General features: G+C 49.5%; 1 protein-coding gene across 10 annotated transcripts in view; it reads left to right on the plus strand.

Moving 5' to 3' along the window:
* Window positions 1–17049, plus strand: part of LOC146182824 (rap guanine nucleotide exchange factor 6-like) — a 582921-nt gene that overhangs the window by 388956 nt on the left and 176916 nt on the right. For all 10 annotated transcript variants that reach the window (XM_084608931.1, XM_084608930.1, XM_084608929.1 and 7 more), the window contains one exon: window positions 12540–12615. In XM_084608931.1, coding sequence (XP_084465057.1) covers window positions 12540–12615 — 76 coding nt within the window. The remainder of the gene's footprint in view (window positions 1–12539; window positions 12616–17049) is intronic.

The raw sequence follows: 17049 nt of genomic DNA on the forward strand, positions 1-17049 counted from the left end.
GCTAACCGGTCGGGCGCCGCTAGTTCGGTAAAGGCATCTGGGCTTCGCTACATTCGGTGCTGTGCGAGTGAACTAAGGGCAGCCCCTCGGATACACCGCGTACCTCGTTCCCAGCGCTGTAATTACGGGCCCATCCTGGCGAGCAAACGCGAACGCTCCGGAACTAATGCTCTTTGTCCGGCGACGCGAAAGGCATTATTGTGGGCGCTACCCGAAGAGCGAAGAGGGGTACAGTGAAGCCTCCGCCGCGTCATCCGACAGGCACCGTGTACATGTAATGTGCTCCAAGTGTTTCATGATGAATGAACCCACGACGCGGACGTCAGTCGAACCGCGCGACCCGACCGACGGACACCCATTTATTTATCACCCGTGGCTCTCCGTAAGCGCGGCCCTCTGACCGTTTGTTTTGCTATCTTCCTCCGCTGTCTCAGCTCCTTCCCCCACCTCGATGTGGTTTTGCGTGATGAATTACCCACCGAGAGATGAGATATGGGTCGCGGAGACAAAAGCAGGTCCGAAATGAAAGCGTGCTATAAACTTGTACCGGGTTGTGCGCTGAAAAAAACTATACGGCGACCCCCCGCTGAGATACCACGCAGCACATTGCAGGACGACGCTGCGTGCTTCGGTCGTATCATCTGCAGCTTCGCGCCCGTTTGACCTATCCCGCGCTGTAGTGCGTAGCGACGCGCTGTTTGATGCCCGGGGTTCGTGCGGAGAACGATTTGGCGCACGGCTGTGAGAGGGCGAGCAGGAAGGATGAGGAGGGTCGTGCTAGTACAATATCTGGGGAAACGGTCTTTGGGGACACGTTTAATGGCTTCCTTCTCCTGCGACCTCCAAAGTCGACGAATGATTCTCTTCTTTGCAACTCTTTTCACATTTGTTTTCCTTGGCCCGATCATTCGCTGACCCCGCGGATTCGCCGGCTTTATGGAAAGAAATAAATACGAACACCTCCACAAAAGTGGTTTGCATTGTCTGCATCGCCTTTGGAATCAGTCACATATATTTGTTTGTCTCGCATAACTGTTTAGTTCGGTAAAGTACCGGTGTTTGCTAACTCTTTTCGTTCTGGGAACTGAACTGCAGTCTGCTATTCCGCGGGAAAAAAAAAAAAGATCCGTCAAGAAGATGGGGGGATTTGCTTGCAGCGTTGATCTTGTTTGCCTTGTTTGTGGAGATAAATGACTGCTGCCTCTTTAAAACTCATTGCAAGAAGAAACAGGTATATACTGCTCATTCGCACCGTACCAGATTTGTTGCTGGTCTGTAGATATTGTCACGTGGTGGTGAAGAGTCGGTGATTGCACTGAAGAAACTGTTTATTGGGCTGACTTGCGCCCGCAAAAGAACTAAGCAACTCGGCGGCGGCGATAGCAACAATCGTGCTCGTCGATCGTCGAACAAAGAATGCCCGTCGCAGTCGTCAACGCTCAATTTAAAGGCTGCTCAGAACAATCTAGATAACGTCGCAAACAGCTAGCAGCACAGGCTGGAACATTGTAGAAAGACACACGAGTGGCCGGAATCTTCGGGATAGATCTCGGTGCATCTTGCGCTACAACGAAAACTGATAAAGGTGTGACTCGCGACATCGAGCATTAACAAACAAAGAATACGGAACTGCTACGCGATCCAGAAGGCCGTATGCCGGCGGCTGTTAAAAACAACAAATACAGTTTTGAAGGTTTCGCGGCAATATGACAGGCCACCAGAGCAGAGCATGCCTGCACTGATCGACCTGTCGGTCTTGACTTTGCACAAGTGTTTCGGAGAAATCAGCTTTTCCACGTGACGTAGTATATCGTGTAGTTTTCTTGAAGCGAAGCTTAACCTTGACACACTTTTTTTTTTTTTTTCACAGCAATCGACGCACTGTGGTATTTGTTGCATCCAAAAAAGGCTCGGGTTGCGGCGATCAGTAATTGACCACACGAAATCAATCACGAAAAGATTACTGAAAAAAAAAGAAAAGAAACACAGCTGCTAACATTACAGCCACAACCCTCGCGATTTTCGCTTCCTTTTGATTCCGCATTCCAAAGAAATTAAGCTATACTCTGAAGACTGTGAGAATGGAAATATACAGATAGATTTCTCACAGCAAACGGGGAGGAAGAACTGAAAAAAACAAAAAAAAAAACGTGTGTATGGGAAATACAACAGCGATAACTATTTCCCTAAGGTGGGTGGAAATTGCTGACTGAAGAGCGCAACGTCAGAAAGTGAAAGTGGCTGTAATTTTATACCCTTCTATTGGGCTTTTATTTTTTTCTTAATTGTCATATCAGCGTGCCAGGAAGGTTCGTGCTGGTCTTTGCAAATCCTGGAATATGTAAGAAACGTGTTTTCAATAACTTTGAGAGTCCTTTAATTTCTGTGAGTCTTAGAAAACTCTGGAGGTTTTGACGTACTAGAGGCGGCAGCCGCGAAAGAATGCATGCGCCGACTTAAGTTTTCTTTCTGCTGTAAAAAAATTGCACTGATTGTTTCAGAGCATGGCGCAGGTCCACGCCACAGCGACTGGACATGCAATGCATGCTTGCGCATGGATACTTTCTTCATATGCGGAATTGAGTGGAGCGGAATCGACGGTACTTTTTGTTCAGTGCACATTCAGTTATGATGATCTAGAAAGATCATGTGCGTTTCTTTATCGATGTTGCTGTTCTCTCAGCTTTTTCAACCTACCCGCATTGATTAGAATCAACAGTACTATAGCTATTGGATCTGGGGAAGTGGGTGGGGACGCCCTAGCATGCAATGAAAGCAAATGCTTAGGGTTATGAGTTACGTTTGAAATTGTCATAAAAACAGCAAACGTGGTCCGGTCACTCCGGTTGTGGCGCCATGACGTCTCCGGTGAAAGCCGCCTCTGCTCGGTGGATCATTAAGAACCTCTGAGTGTAAGCTATTCGTGCAGAGAGCCCCGGGCAGCTATTAAACTGCGGTCATTCTCGGCCATGGGCAGCGAGGATTCAGCATAAATCTGCAAGCTGTGGAAAATTTGAAAGAAATTTTACAGCGGAGTTTGTCGGAGTCCGGGTAATAGACCTACAGATTGAACGAAGTTATGAACGCGTGCGGGTTATCTGGAACTCGGCTTTACCATGCTTTTTGGGGAAACTGAAAAGAAGAAGGAGGCCGCATGCGCAAAGCTGCATGTGCATAAAGAGCATCGTCGTTGTGGATAAGTTCAGGTCTGAAAGAAAAAAAGAAAAGGACGTTAGAAGCAGCTTTTTCCGAGTTTGTTTCATCTTATGCTAGGAAAGCAGGAAGAAGTCTTTGGTACATACGTAAAGCAGAACGTAATATGCGTAGCTAGGACCAGCAGCCTGAGGGGGAAAAGCCACTAGAAATTGTCAGTATCAGTGTTGAGCTTGAAAGATAGGATGTTGAACTCTGATGGAAGGCTGAGAATGGAAAGCACCTTAGCTTGTGTATTTTCGTTCGTGTGAAATTTCCTCTGAAATGAAATTTTCGTTTGTGACGTAGAAAATGCGGATTTTTATCAGGAACTGTGATAAAAGAGATTTTTCTTTTTTTTTTTTTTTTTTTGGGGGGGGGGGGGGGCTTCGTATAGTCCTTGTAAACTTTTGAATTTCGGAACCGAGGAGGAGCATGAACCCTGAAGAACTAACCTGAACGGAAAACAAAACACTTGGGCAAGTGCCGCTCTGCCTGGGCGCGAAGAAAGTTGCAAAGCTTCTTGGCTTCCATACAGGAAATCGAGATTTCACGAGCGTTTCTGGTTGAGCCATGAATCTACAGAGCCGTGCAGCGAGGTCGCCCACGTTGGCAGTGTACAGCCGGACTTGTCGGCGGTGCGCCAGGTCGCCGGCTTCGCGCTTCCCCGAAGCGAGACGCCCCGCAGCACGCCCGCTTGGTGCTCTAGTTACTCTCACTGACAGGAGCGCTGCACTACAGCTGACAAGAACGATAACTCCAGGCACGATCGCACCCAACGCGACAGTGTTCGCGTCTCCCAGGGGACTGCAGTAGGTAGCTGTGCCATGGTTTTGCGCCGCCAAATGCGAGCAGTGCAACATGGCGCGTCGACTGCCGCCTTTATGGCCGCCTTTTCGCGAGCACCTCTTTTTTTTTTCTTTCTCTCTTTCTTTCTTTCCACCGGCCGGTCGTTTAAACGCGCGTTGCTTGCGAGGGAAAGGAGGACAGTGTTGGGGGTAAGCGTTGCGGCTCGCGTTCCGGCAGCTGCACGCAACTGTGTTGAGGTGTGATGCGCGGTTGGTGCGCGGTGGCCGCGCGCGCAAGGGCGCCCGCTCGTGTGGACGCGCCCTTCTTGTCCGTGGGAAGAGGGCCTCCACCGGCCCCGCGCGCAGGTAATGGCCGTTGCCTCGCACCGGAGGCGGCCGACTTTGCTGCTGGGACCCGTTAAATGCGCGGGGTGCTTAATAAGCGCGCGCTGTTGGCATTGTCTTCCGGATTTTGCCAACTCAGGGAAACTGTGGGGAAAGGCGTTCATCTGAAGCTTCGTTCAGTCTCTAAAACAGAGGCAGCCCCATGTCAGGACTTCTTGGCCCCGGAGGAATACACGTGTTCCCTTGTCGGGTCATCAGATAGCCAAGAGGGCCGGTACTCTGAGTCGGAAAGGAAGTATTCCGCCATCTCCGGGCCGCTTTCCCGTCTCAAGCAGGGCTTGGCACACAGACAGGTGTCTTCGAGTGCTTAGAAATGCAACGGGCGACTTTTTTTCTTTTACATATTTGTATTCTGAAAGCAGTGAGGGATGTCTCAGTGCTGTCTACGCGGGTAATATAGCTTCATGATTAGGTGAATACTTAACTCAAACAGCCAACTTTTTATTTTAAATTGCAAGGATCAACATTGCGAAATTAAAGGCCGTCAACATCAAATGCGAATCCCTTTTGTGAATATTCTTTATCAACAATTATAGCTGGAAATGTCGAACTTCAAGAGTACGCAACTGAAAGCTCGCTCAGTTTACCCCGACGCACTGTGGGTTTATAAAATGAAATCGGTCTCATTCTTCCTGCTTCAAGGGCAGGCACCGTTTTTGTATTTGGTGATGTGGAAGAAAACGATGTTTGTAAAGTACCACGTGCATGCTACGTATGATGCTGCTGTGGACACCACTTGCACTGATCATAGTGTCCACCTTGTAGCAAAGGCGCGCAACTCCGCCGCGCTGTCTTAATTCATCTTCGCAAGCATCCACGACATGGCGCATCCGTGCTCATCCTAGCAAGTGCACAAACGCTCCAGCTTTGAATTTATATGAAGTCAGCAAGCATATATAGTGTCGTTTAAATAACAGAGGCTTGTCACATCTTTAGCGCCTTGTGAGGTTTTTTTTTTTTCTTTTTTCTTTTTTTTTTTTTTTCCTAGCAAACAGGTCCGCGCTGGCTGTTAGCCTCTAAAATCCAAGCTGCCTTCCCGGCAGTGATCAGCTCGTAGTCAAAAACGTTGCTTGCGCTGTGTCTGCGTTCCTTTATTAGGTGTTCACGTGCAGCGCATTATTTCCCGCGGACGCTTCCCTGTGAGCGCGAAAGAGGAAATATGGCAGCACAGAAGGTCGCCATTTCGATTCGCCTTGCTTTACTTTTCCCCTCAATGTGGGTGTCGTTTGTTGAGGTAATGGATCATCCGCTGAATTGTATTAGTCGAAAACCATTTTCGATAACTCTTTGCGCCACTTAGTGGCAAGTATATTATTATATAATAAAAATTAAAATTACGATTGCCCTTAACCTTCATTTTGTGATCACACTGCGCTAGCATTCTTGCTTTAAATGGCTTCTCATCTATTTTATATCTTCTCGCGATATTTTTATATACTTTTCCATATGTCTATTCTCTCATTACATGTTATTTATCCAACCTTCCTGAGTTGCACTTTGTCGAATAATTGTGGCCATTTCATTTTTGTTGAGTCATTTGCTGGAATTAATTTTTTCTGAGCCTCAGAATTTTTTATTATTTTTTTCTGAGTCAATCGTTTTCTTAATTTTTGATGAATCATCATTTATTAACCATCATAAAATTCAGTCATTTGAATAGTAACTTTGTTTAGATGGCTTTTTCCGTGCCAGTCGCTTTCTGGACTTTTGCTCGTCTCTCCTGTAAGTGCAGAATGAGATTTAGTACGTTATAATTTTTGACTTGCCAACCGCGGCAGGTGAGAGGTGTGCACAACGCCGCTTTCCCTCACGATGCGGGTTTGCAATGCTAACGCATTAAGCAGCGGTACCTCGGTAAATGACGGGGCTACACTAACAAGAAGTTGACACGACACCTAAAGAGCAGGGCAGTGGGTTGTGTCGACGCCGTTTTGTGCAATAACGTTCCATCTTTCGTGAGCATCCTTTTGTTAGCCCCAGTGTATACTGATTTATCGGTGTAAACTCTCTGCAGGACTGAAAACACACGCGCAAGCTCTCTCTCTCTCTCTGCCTCTCGCACGCAAGCACGCGCGCACGCACGCACGCACGCACACACACACACACACACACACACACACACACACACACACACACACACACACACACACACACACACACACACACACACACACACACACACACACACACACACACACACACACACACACACACACACACACACACACACACACACACACACACAGTGTATATATAAAATGTGGACCATGGCGGCGCTTCCGCAAGCGCTAATATAGAGGCACATGCGCTGCACGAATTCGTAGGGGTGGAGCAGCACGAATTTCCTGTGTGCCAGTGATCTTTTTTTTTTTTTTTTCCCATGTCGTGAGGCACCGGTCTGGTCAGCCTACAGCGGCAGCCCGGGCAACAGAGGCCTCGCAATTAACGGCCCCTCGTAAAATTGCGCTCGCACGCGCGCACCGTCTTCATTTCCAGCTTCTGCCTTTCCTTCGTGATCCTGCCGAGGGGCTTCCGTTCCGGGATCCCCTTTCGTTTCTCTCATCATTACCTGCCTCCGCTCCAAATTGCGTTGGAGAGAATGCTAAACTGCTGTCGCCAGTCCTTGATTTTTGCCATACGTTATTACGCGTTTGGGATCTTTTTTCCGTACCCCTTTATGGCTCTGGAAGAAGCAGCGGAGCGTGTCCACACTGAAACGTGAGTCAGGTCTTGCTCCTTTTCCGAAAGTCGGGTCAATACTGGAATCTCGTTAATTCGAACTCGCTCAATTTTAAATGCCGGTTTGTCAGAACCGGCGCTTTGATTCCCCCACCACTGTCAAGTCCAGCGGTGATGCACCGCTTAAATCGAATAAATTTTCACTCCCGTTCGATCTATCTAGACTCTCCTCATCGCTTTAATGCGTGGCAGTCCCCATAACTGTGGCTCAGCTGAGTGTGATATATGTTTATGCGTTGTTAGGCGAATGCATGATTTCGTTATCTAAATTTGCACCTGCAGTTACTTTTCGGTAAAGGGAAAGGAATTGTTCAAAATGTGTAATTCACCGCATACCTGACATCGCTAGCAATGTGCTCAGCTCGTGTGGCCTAGTTTCTAGGTTAAAAGTAATAACGTGCTCCGTATTGCGTCATGGTAGAGACGATGCAAAAATATCGCGTATACTTTGGAAATGTGCAGCTTGAGAATCGTGCTTTTGCGGGGCTAGTTCGTTTCGTGCAACTGTGCGCATTATCACATCACACTCCAAGTGACGAATTGAAGCAGTTGCTAACAAAGCGTGCTGAAAAAAAAAAGTAAAAAAAAAAAAAAAAGAACACGCACCGCTAGCAGAGACTGGCCCGCTAGTGTAGCATACGCTATAAGAACGCGAGCTGTTTCATCTAGCGCTTATGCAGCGAGTTGCCGCCTGCGTTTCTCTTGTATAGTTAGGAAAATTAATGAGAATAATGTTTGCAGTGAACTGCGTTTAAATAGTAGGTCGGTCGCTTTTTATTTTTTTTTATTTCGCAGCAGCTGTATACACTATTGTAATTTTACCGTGCTAGACGGGTATTAGTGAACACAACGAGCCTGTCGATTAAGAGTCAGCGAATCAGTATGTAATGCGTGCCAAAATATCCCTAGCCTGAATAGTAGCACTAACGAGCTGAAACACCTTCGCTAACCGCGGCCATATATGTGCAGTCGCTGAGCGTCAAATTTGTCGTCCTAATTCGTGTTCCCTTGAAAATCACAGCACGCAAGTTCTCTACGCCCGGCGACGCAAGGCTCTGAAGGTGGGCACACGGGGCTGTAAATGCTGATGCCGCAGGCACCTCCCTCGTGTTGCTTTCGGGGAAAAAAATAATACTGTAGCCACACCCTGGTCGTCGAACGTGCAGGGATTCAACCATTGTCCCATGCGCGTTCGGATTGTGTGCTGGTTTTACTTTAGTCACGTGCCACATACTTCAAAGCATAAACGCACCGCTGTCTTCTGGCGCAGCAAAGCGTTCACCAACACAGCGGTGGTTGTGCATTGCTGTCGGTGGAGCTGCGTGTGTGGGCCGTGTAATTTGATGCGTGGTCCTGGCGCAGCGGAGGTGGTGTATTCTTGGCGCTCCTCCTTCCCCTTCACCTTGCCCCTGGTAGCAGACTTCGAAATAAAGCGTCCTACTTGGCGGCGACAAGAAAAGCTCCGGTTGCGCGGGTTCAGTCGCTCTTGGCGCGAAGCAGCCTCCTCGTCCTGGATGACTGACGTTGTCTTTATTCACTGCCAGGCAACGGGGTGCCCTGTCGTAGCAAGGACAGCATCTTCTCGCTTGTCAACTGCGCCCCGCAGAGAGGGCTCTGAGCGTTGCCCTCGTGCTCTTGCGCTAACTGCTGGTGACACACTGGCGGGCGGTCTCCATCACTGTAGATGTGTCTCGCGCCTCACTCGATCCGTGGTCTGTCAACGCTCCAACTTCTATACGAAAAACCAACTTGCCCACTGTAAGTGGCGGGTTTGTAGGGAGCTTTAATTACCCGCAGCAGTGCAGCTTTGGCGAAGGCAAAAAACGGTTGTGCGCGCGTGTTTCGGATATCGCTGCGATAATTTGTTGGCCTTTTGACGATATCCGGCGCTTTCTGTGTTGCCTTACAGACTAGCTTTTTCGTGTGTTTCTGTGTTCGTCCACTGGCGCCCCCTCCTGTTTTCCGTGCTTACACGTCGCCGGTCTCACTGCTGCCTTTCTCTGGCGGCATAGGTTCCTCGGCGGAAAAGCGTAAACTGGACCGGGAAATAATCAGACCACAAGCCCTGTCTTTTATTTGTCCATGTCAAGCTATTGTGCTCGTATGCTTTAGTATGCGCGCTGTCGGCTTATATATACCGTATGCTGCATCTGCCCTGAGGGTCCGCGCAGTATTAATTTGTCGTCTGAAGCTGGCCTTAGGATGTGGCGACTGTCGTTTGCGCAAATAGATCCGTGCTCAGTTTTCTGTGTAATTGAATGGACGTATAGTGGAGAGGCTTGGCTGTCACTACGCGCCGGGATAGCTGCGCAGTATTCGCGCGACAGCAGACTTTCGAAGGCCTCGCGTCCGTCACGATCGCCGCTACATGTGGCTGTCACGCGTGACATGCATGTAGAACGGCTAAAGCGGTTCATTACGCGCAACCGCCTGACTTTTGACCTTTCGCGGCTGCGGACGTCGCCGGCGTCACCGTTGCATCGCTCGCGAGCAGCTGCAGCCACCGGGCGCTGTCCCGCTCGTCTGGCGCAGTCGCCTCCGACGCGCGCCGCGTCAGCCTCTCCCCTTTTTCTTGGGATGCTCGTCGCGCCAAGGTCTCTTGGCTGCGGGCTCTTTTACTACGGAGGAGATGAAGGCGCATCCATCGCAGCCTTCCCCCCTCCCGCGGATATAATGCCCATCTGGTCGCGCGCATGACGCCCGTTGTGCTGCTTTTGCCGCCGCTCCGGATCGTGCGTGTGGAGTGCTGCAGCTGCGCTCGCGTGGGCGCCTTTCTCCATTAAGGAGATGGCCCTGGAATGGCGGGGAGGCGTCTAGGCGGCGGCCGCAAGGAGGCCAGGATTAGCGTTCCGCCGGAAGCATGAGCTTTGGCCTATCGGCACGCTGGCGCACTCGAAGGGGTCGAAACATTGCCCTTCATTACACGACACATACTCTTGGCCCATCGTGCCCGGCGACACTGACTTCGGGAAGGTGGTTACAACAGCTCTCTGGGAGTCGCGTGGTATTCGTCTATTCTGCGGATCTAGAAAATTGTTCTTTTTACGGCTGGTTTGCGTCACTGAACATATCGAGCCGGGATAGAATCCGAAGAAGGTGCCAGCGGCGTTTTCTTCGTTTTCTTGCCCTGTGTTACTGTGCATGGGGGGTCAAAGCCAGATGCACACAGTCGCCTAGCTGGGAGAGCGCTGCCCAGCGGTGATATATATGATGGGAGGAGGGTTCCATTGCGGGCGCCGCTCAAATATCCGGTAGTGAGACATCGTCCCTCTTTTTAATTTTCTCTCCGAGCGGTCATCCGCTGCACTCAGCGCGAGTAGCGATAGCGCAGCTTGCGTGTCACAACCATTACTGAGGTACCGGAAAACCATTGTTGTGGGGCGTTAGTGTGATAAACGCCCTTTACGCTCTTTGTTCTCGCCGGTGTCTTTCTAAACAATCGACTGCATTATTCCCGCCTCTCTGACCTTGACAATCTGCTGCGTGGCATCGATCCCGGCCACGGCGGTTGCACACGCATGGAGGAGAGGTGCAAAATCACCCCGTACTAAGATTTTGTTGTCTTAAACGAGCAAAAGACACCACATTTTTGGTTGGGTGCTTCTTCTTTTGTAACCGCATGCCTGAGACATTTAGTACTCGCGGATAAGCACGTGGCATCTGCCTACGAGTGTCAAATGACTTCAGAGTTCGTATAGGTCATGTGGGGCATGCAAAATGACAGAAAAAAAAAAAACGATATAATGGGCGCTTCGTTGTTTTCGCTTGCTGCAACCCTCAAGACGGCCAGATTGACAGCGAGTGAAGAAGCAGCGATTAAATTGCAGCTTTCTTCGTGGGTCATGTAATCTATACTAAGTTACGTTTGACGTCATAGAGAGGGGAAACGGAAGTCAGAATTGGCGTGATACGAAATTCAGTTATCAATCATTTAGCGCTCGTAGGCGAACGCCGGGGAGCGATGCTTGTAATTTCCTGCGCATCATTAAAAAGAAAAAAGAAAAGGACACATGCAACTGAAATATGGTGTATACGCCCTCAAAGAACCCGATGTGTTGGAAATTAATTGGCAGCCTTCTACTGCGGCATCCGCTGCAGCCTAATGCTCTTGGGGCGCAGTCCGCGTCAACTTTCAACATTACGATATTACGCAAGTGACTTCCGATGACGTTCGTGCAACACCTATGCTGGGCGCTATCGCTTCCTGTCGTATATCAGAGACGCATCTGATTAATTACTCGCCCACCGAAGCGCATTTGAGATGTTGGTGTCTGAGTTTCGCTGATGTCGGCTCGATCTTCGGAATCGGTCGATGACTTGCCGTGTTGCCGAAGCGGCCAGCAGGAGCTTGCAGAGCGCAGGTGCGAGGATTTTCATTTTCTGCAAAGTCGAAGAGTAGATAGACAGGTAAGTATAGGAGGGAAGGCAGGGATGTTAATCAGGAGGTCGGACGGTACAGTCTTGGTCAAAAGTCCTATGGCCAAAGTATTTTCATTTAAGCCGCAAAATGGAGGCGCCATCATTAATGGTCAAAGAGCATTTCAAATGCTATGAAATGATTTCTTATCTCAGCAAGAAACTGTGCCAATGCATTTCGCCTCTCTTTGTCTTTAATGGCGCCGTGACGGCTTCATTTTGCGGTCGAGACGAAAACCTTTTGGCTTCGGGACTTTTGATCAAAGCTGTACATTCTCATTATGCCAAATACCTGATATTGAAGAAAAATCTTAAGTCATGTGTGTTAATAAAAAAAAATCCTCAGATATTCATTTAGTCCACTCTTACATCCCGTTTGTGTATACCGTCCGGATCCATCACTTGTTCGCTAACTGGAACGCTAGTTCACCGCGGGAGCGAACTCTGCAGCTTCGCTGAGCTTAGTTTCGGTTCGAATTAAAGCTGGAAACTCAACACGCGGGCCTTCACACTCGTAACCCCATCAACGTGCCGCGCAAGATACATCGCATTCTGCCTTCGAAAGGGTCTTGTACCACCGGACGTGAGTGCCTTGTTTGGGTTTTTGAGACCACCTCTAGGGCTACTCAGGCGTGTTTGCAGGTGCTTGAAATCTGAACTTTGGCGGCAGGTGCGACGCTGTCAAGACATGTTACGTGTTCTATGTTTTGCCTTAGATCCAGGTAGCGCTTGTCCCTTGTCCCGCCTTTTCTCTCGTGTGCGTGTTTTTTTTTTTTGCGCTAAGGATGTCGTCTGAAGCTGAAAACCATCTAGCCCGTCTAAAAGTTCTTTTAAATCGTAACCCTTTATGGCGCAGGTTGCGCATTTAGTTGTAGTGACAAAATCTGCGTTGACCATGGTTTGACATTGTTATTTCTTTCCCCAGAAACCCAACATTTCATTGCTTCTGTTATGCCTTTCTTCGTACGGGCACTAACGCCACACTTTTCCTCTGCGCAGCTTCGGCAAGCGGTCCGGAGGCACGGGCCGCCGGATGAACGAATGCCTCATCCTGGAGCCCTCCGAGATGGTCGTGGTAAGTGCTCGCTTTCAACTCACGGGGCGGAGGGGGATGCGCAAGCACTTCGGAGCCCTGCTTGGGAGTCGTTGCGCATTTCGCTCGTCAGTGCTCGAACGTACTACTGCTGCCAAAGTGTCTGGATTTCGCGAAAACATAAAGCGTCTGACGTATACTTGAGGGCGGATGATGTGGGACACTGTGGCAGCCGTGCACGCTTGCGCACATTATATACATATGTGCCCTTGCTCGCCGCGCATTTTTTTTTTTTTGTCTCCTGCGCGCATGTGCAGTCTTTGTCAAAAGTGTACAAACCACCGGGACTGCTTTTGCGCCGTACAGTGGGGCTTAGTTTGCTTCCCCAGAGCCAAAAACCTGCCGAGATGGATCCTTTACGTACTCGGCAGGTGCAGCGGTCCCACATTCCTTTTTTGAAATGGCTGTACAGTGTCAATCACACTTATTGCGCACGTGCGGAGATTCATTTCGCCCAAGGAAGTAGCAAATTCACACAAACTGGCAGACGATAAGAAGCACCACTTTGAGGTCCTCGTACTCGTACGTCACCTTCTATTCATTTATGACTAGGTTATGTGCAATGGTGCTAACCACGTGCGTGGCCACGCGGAGCCGTGTTCCCGCTAAGTGTGACTGACACTGTACGTAAGCGCGCGATGCCGCGCGAACGCAGGAACAGACGAGCTCGCCAGTGATGTGTAGCTCCCCCATCCACGAGCGGCCGTTTTCGTAGTGCCAGCGAAGTTGAAGGGGCATGCGTCATCTCCAAGTGCCCCTCCCCTCTTCTCTTGCCAAGGCCACGGTGTCTGTATGCCACGCAGTTGTGTGGCTACACGCCCAGCGTGTGACTCACGTTACGTCACCATGACGTGGCGCCGTGCAGGTGCTTTCGTCGCAGTGGCACCCACCTGGTCTGTCCTCCCGCGGATGGTGTCTTCTGCCGCCGGAGGTTTGGCCACGAGCGGAGTTTTGTAACTTGAGGTCACGACTTGATTGCCGGACGCGTCACGTGGGCGAAAGCGTTTCCGTTCCGTGCAGCGTTTGGAAGGCAGTCGCACAGTGCCCAAGGTCGGTTGCTCGGTGCTCGCAAGAAACCTCCTTCTTTTTTTTTTTTTTTTTTTTTTTTTTTTTTGCCAGCCGCGAGACAAGTGAAGTGGTATACGATGAATGCTCGATTGTTTCCGTAAATGTGCGAGACCCGGCGTGTTGTTGGCTTTGTCTCGGTGTTCCAGAGATGTTAGCAAAAACAGGAAGATGAGGTCTGAAAAAATGAAATCCTCCTTCGTTGCAGTCATTAAAATAGATTTGCATAATTCGCATCGGCCCTTGTTTCTTTTACAGTGGATACCCGAAGCTTGCTATTTAGCGCACTGTGACGCGCATTGTTTCTCGCGCAGTTCGCCAGAAATAAGCCCGGTTAAAAGTGTCTTCTGGTGTTTCCAGGTGTAAGTTGGAGTAGGTGTAGAAGCCGGCACTACCCGTGCTGAACACAGCCAGCAGATGGTTATTCGAGCCACTGCAGCGATGGGTACCTTGCGGGGTCCGGCTCGGAGGGGTCGCATGCGTGGCCGAGTGCCGGGCCTCTGATAGTGGGAGCTCCTGAGGAAAGCCGACGAGGGCCGCAGGCAAAACACACGCGAGCGTGCATGTCCTAAGGAAAGGAAACTATTTAACGAGCTGCTTGTACAGCTTGGCTTGCGCTGGCGGATCCTGTGCACCGCTCACGCGGGGGGTCTCAATGTCTCTGCAAATGGTGGAATTGTAACTTCCATTCTTGCCATTTTTCTGGGTATTTGTTATGTTTTGCTTTTTTGTGTGTGGAAAGAAGCGAAAGGCCCTAGTGGGTTAGACTGAATTTCGGCGGGAAGGTCACCGCGTGCGCTAGCGCACGAGAGATTTGAGGATGTCGGTTTTAGGCGGCCAAACGAGACAGTTCAGCCCGGTGCCAGGCGAGGCTAACGGAGCTCTTTCGAGAAGAGGCTCTGTATTCTGACCTGATTCCAGTAGCTTCCGACGGTTAAGCTCCTAGCGAGTTTTTGAGAACTTTTCCTGTGCGGGTCGCATCTGCCGATCGAGTGTAACTAACTACAAATAAACGACGTGTGCAGCCTTACGCATTACGACCAAATTTTTCGATTGTATCAGCATTACGGTCCGCCGCAGTTTCCCTCATGAAAGTGAAACTCGCTGAAGCACCACCGCAGTGCATGAAAAAAGCACGTCTATGTTTCAGGGCTTTGGCATGACACCTCCCGTTAATAGCCGACGTAGTATGCTTTGTGCTTGCAAGCAACTTTAGCCTGCGGAGGCCAATCGCTGGTTCTCACAACACGATCGGCATCAGAGGGATTGTCCGATTCGGCTGCGAGAGCTTGAGGTTACTGCTAGCTATAGGTGGGATTATTAAATAAACCTTGCGTAATCTGCCATCAATTGTTCCACCGCAGCGACACTTGATTCACGTTACGCTGCGCGTGGACCTTCATTGCCCTCGCACGTGGCACTTGGAGGATTAAACGAAATATGTAATTTTTTTTATATGAAATTCTTAATTCAATTCAAAATCATCCTTATATTGATGGAAGTAGTTTTCTCAATACCAGCTTTAAAACCGTCCCACAATGTAGCATACCGCGCTTATGTGCTGCGTATTTCATGCGGTACAAAACAGCTTGAAACATTTGAAACCCACTCCGGTGTCACATTTCCCATCACGCCTTGGGATTTTATGGCTACAATGTGCAGACCTTGTTTGTTTTTCTTGCGGAATCTAAATGTAGTCGACGGCGTCGACTCTGCTCACTGCTTCCACGCAAGGCTGGCGGTTCCTCTTGAACGCACACCAAACTGAGGGCGCACCATAACCTCCTTGGCGCACACGAATGCTTGCACACCAAAAGTTTACAGCCTACTACGCTAGCGGACTACACAATACAAGCTTTTACATAATACACTTTTACAGTTACTTGGCAAGAAAAACATTGTCCTGTTCAATTATGACGCTAGACATATACGGGTTGCGATCGTAGGACGCGCGTAGCTCTGTCGGCTCTCGCGTCGCGCTAGGAAGGCAAAAGTAGTGTTCAATTCCCCGCGCGCGCCGCTGAGAGCCGGCCTTGACACGTCGCCCGCTGTTAGTCGGCTTCCATGTGTGTCGTATATGAAGTGTATTTCCTTGCGGCTTGCGCGACAGCAACAAGGATCAGCATACGCCGAGACACTAAGCCTTTTTCTCGAGCTTCATCTCGGTTCATGAGCTCGCGTGGCAGTTAGCTGAATTTGTTTACACTTTCGATGTATGTGCGAGCTTTTATATAGCGGGAAGTTCTGTTCTTCCAGTTAGGAGGATTAGGAAACGCCGAACAAGCTTTCTGCCTGCCCACGTCTTGTCCCTTTCTCGCCAGCTGTGTATAAGGTGCACGTGCCTTCAACGCGTATGCTTAACCCACCACCTGCTTTGCTGTGCCAACGCGGCCATTGCTGCAACATGCCCCGCGATCATTGTATACGCTTCCTGTTAGCCGGCCATTGCCTGTAATAAAGAAAAAAAAAGTGTTTCACGTTGGAGTTACAGAAGAGGCATACATCATTTTTTTTTTAAGGCGAAAAATGGCTCGTCGTTGTGCTCTGATACTTAAAAAATAAATTAATAAATCTCGTCTCCCACCGGGGAATCGAACCTCTATCCCTCGGATTCCCAGCCGAGCGCTTCACCACTGCGCCACGCCCCGGGTGGTGAAAGGCTGTTAATAATTCCCCTTGTCTACAGTGAGAATGATAGCGAGATTCTGCGAGTGACAGATACTGCGCCTTTCCTTTCCTGTAGACGAAGTATAGAACGCCGATGAACTTTGATGCGTTCGATGAAATGCTGGTTGTGTTCAATAAGGGGCACGCGATGTACCGTCACGACGGGTCATGACGTCACCGGGCGTCCGATCCAGGCGTCCGTGCGCCCTTTCATTTGCCGTTTCCTCGAACCATACAGCAAACAGAAGCAGACGCAGATGTATAGGAGGCGTTAGTACAGGCATCAGCGGCGTTTGTAATTGATTTACAGGATAGAAAAGGCGCAGTATCTGTCACAATTCTCCGCGTACACATGTACTTACCACGTCGTAAAGGAAGGGAGGAATGTGAAACAGTAGTCACCCTCTTTACACGACGCATCATTCGCCGCCACATTCCCAACAAATGCGTAGCAGAATGCGGCACTCTGGCTTTCGCCCTTTTTTTTTTTTTTTTTTGAGAGAGAGGCGGGTGGGGGCGCTTAAAAGGATGCAATATACGAATTTCGATTTCTCAATGAAAGGTTGAGGGATCAAATTTACTTTAAACCAAAGATATCTGTATGCCTTCACAAATGTTCCCTCCAGATTAGGAGTTCTTTAACGTCAGGTATTCCTGCAATGAATGACATTCTCAGAAAAGAGG

This window comes from Amblyomma maculatum, chromosome 7 (genome assembly GCF_055883805.1).
Source record: "Amblyomma maculatum isolate TAMU_Amacu chromosome 7, ASM5588380v1, whole genome shotgun sequence".
Lineage (NCBI taxonomy): Eukaryota > Metazoa > Arthropoda > Arachnida > Ixodida > Ixodidae > Amblyomma > Amblyomma maculatum.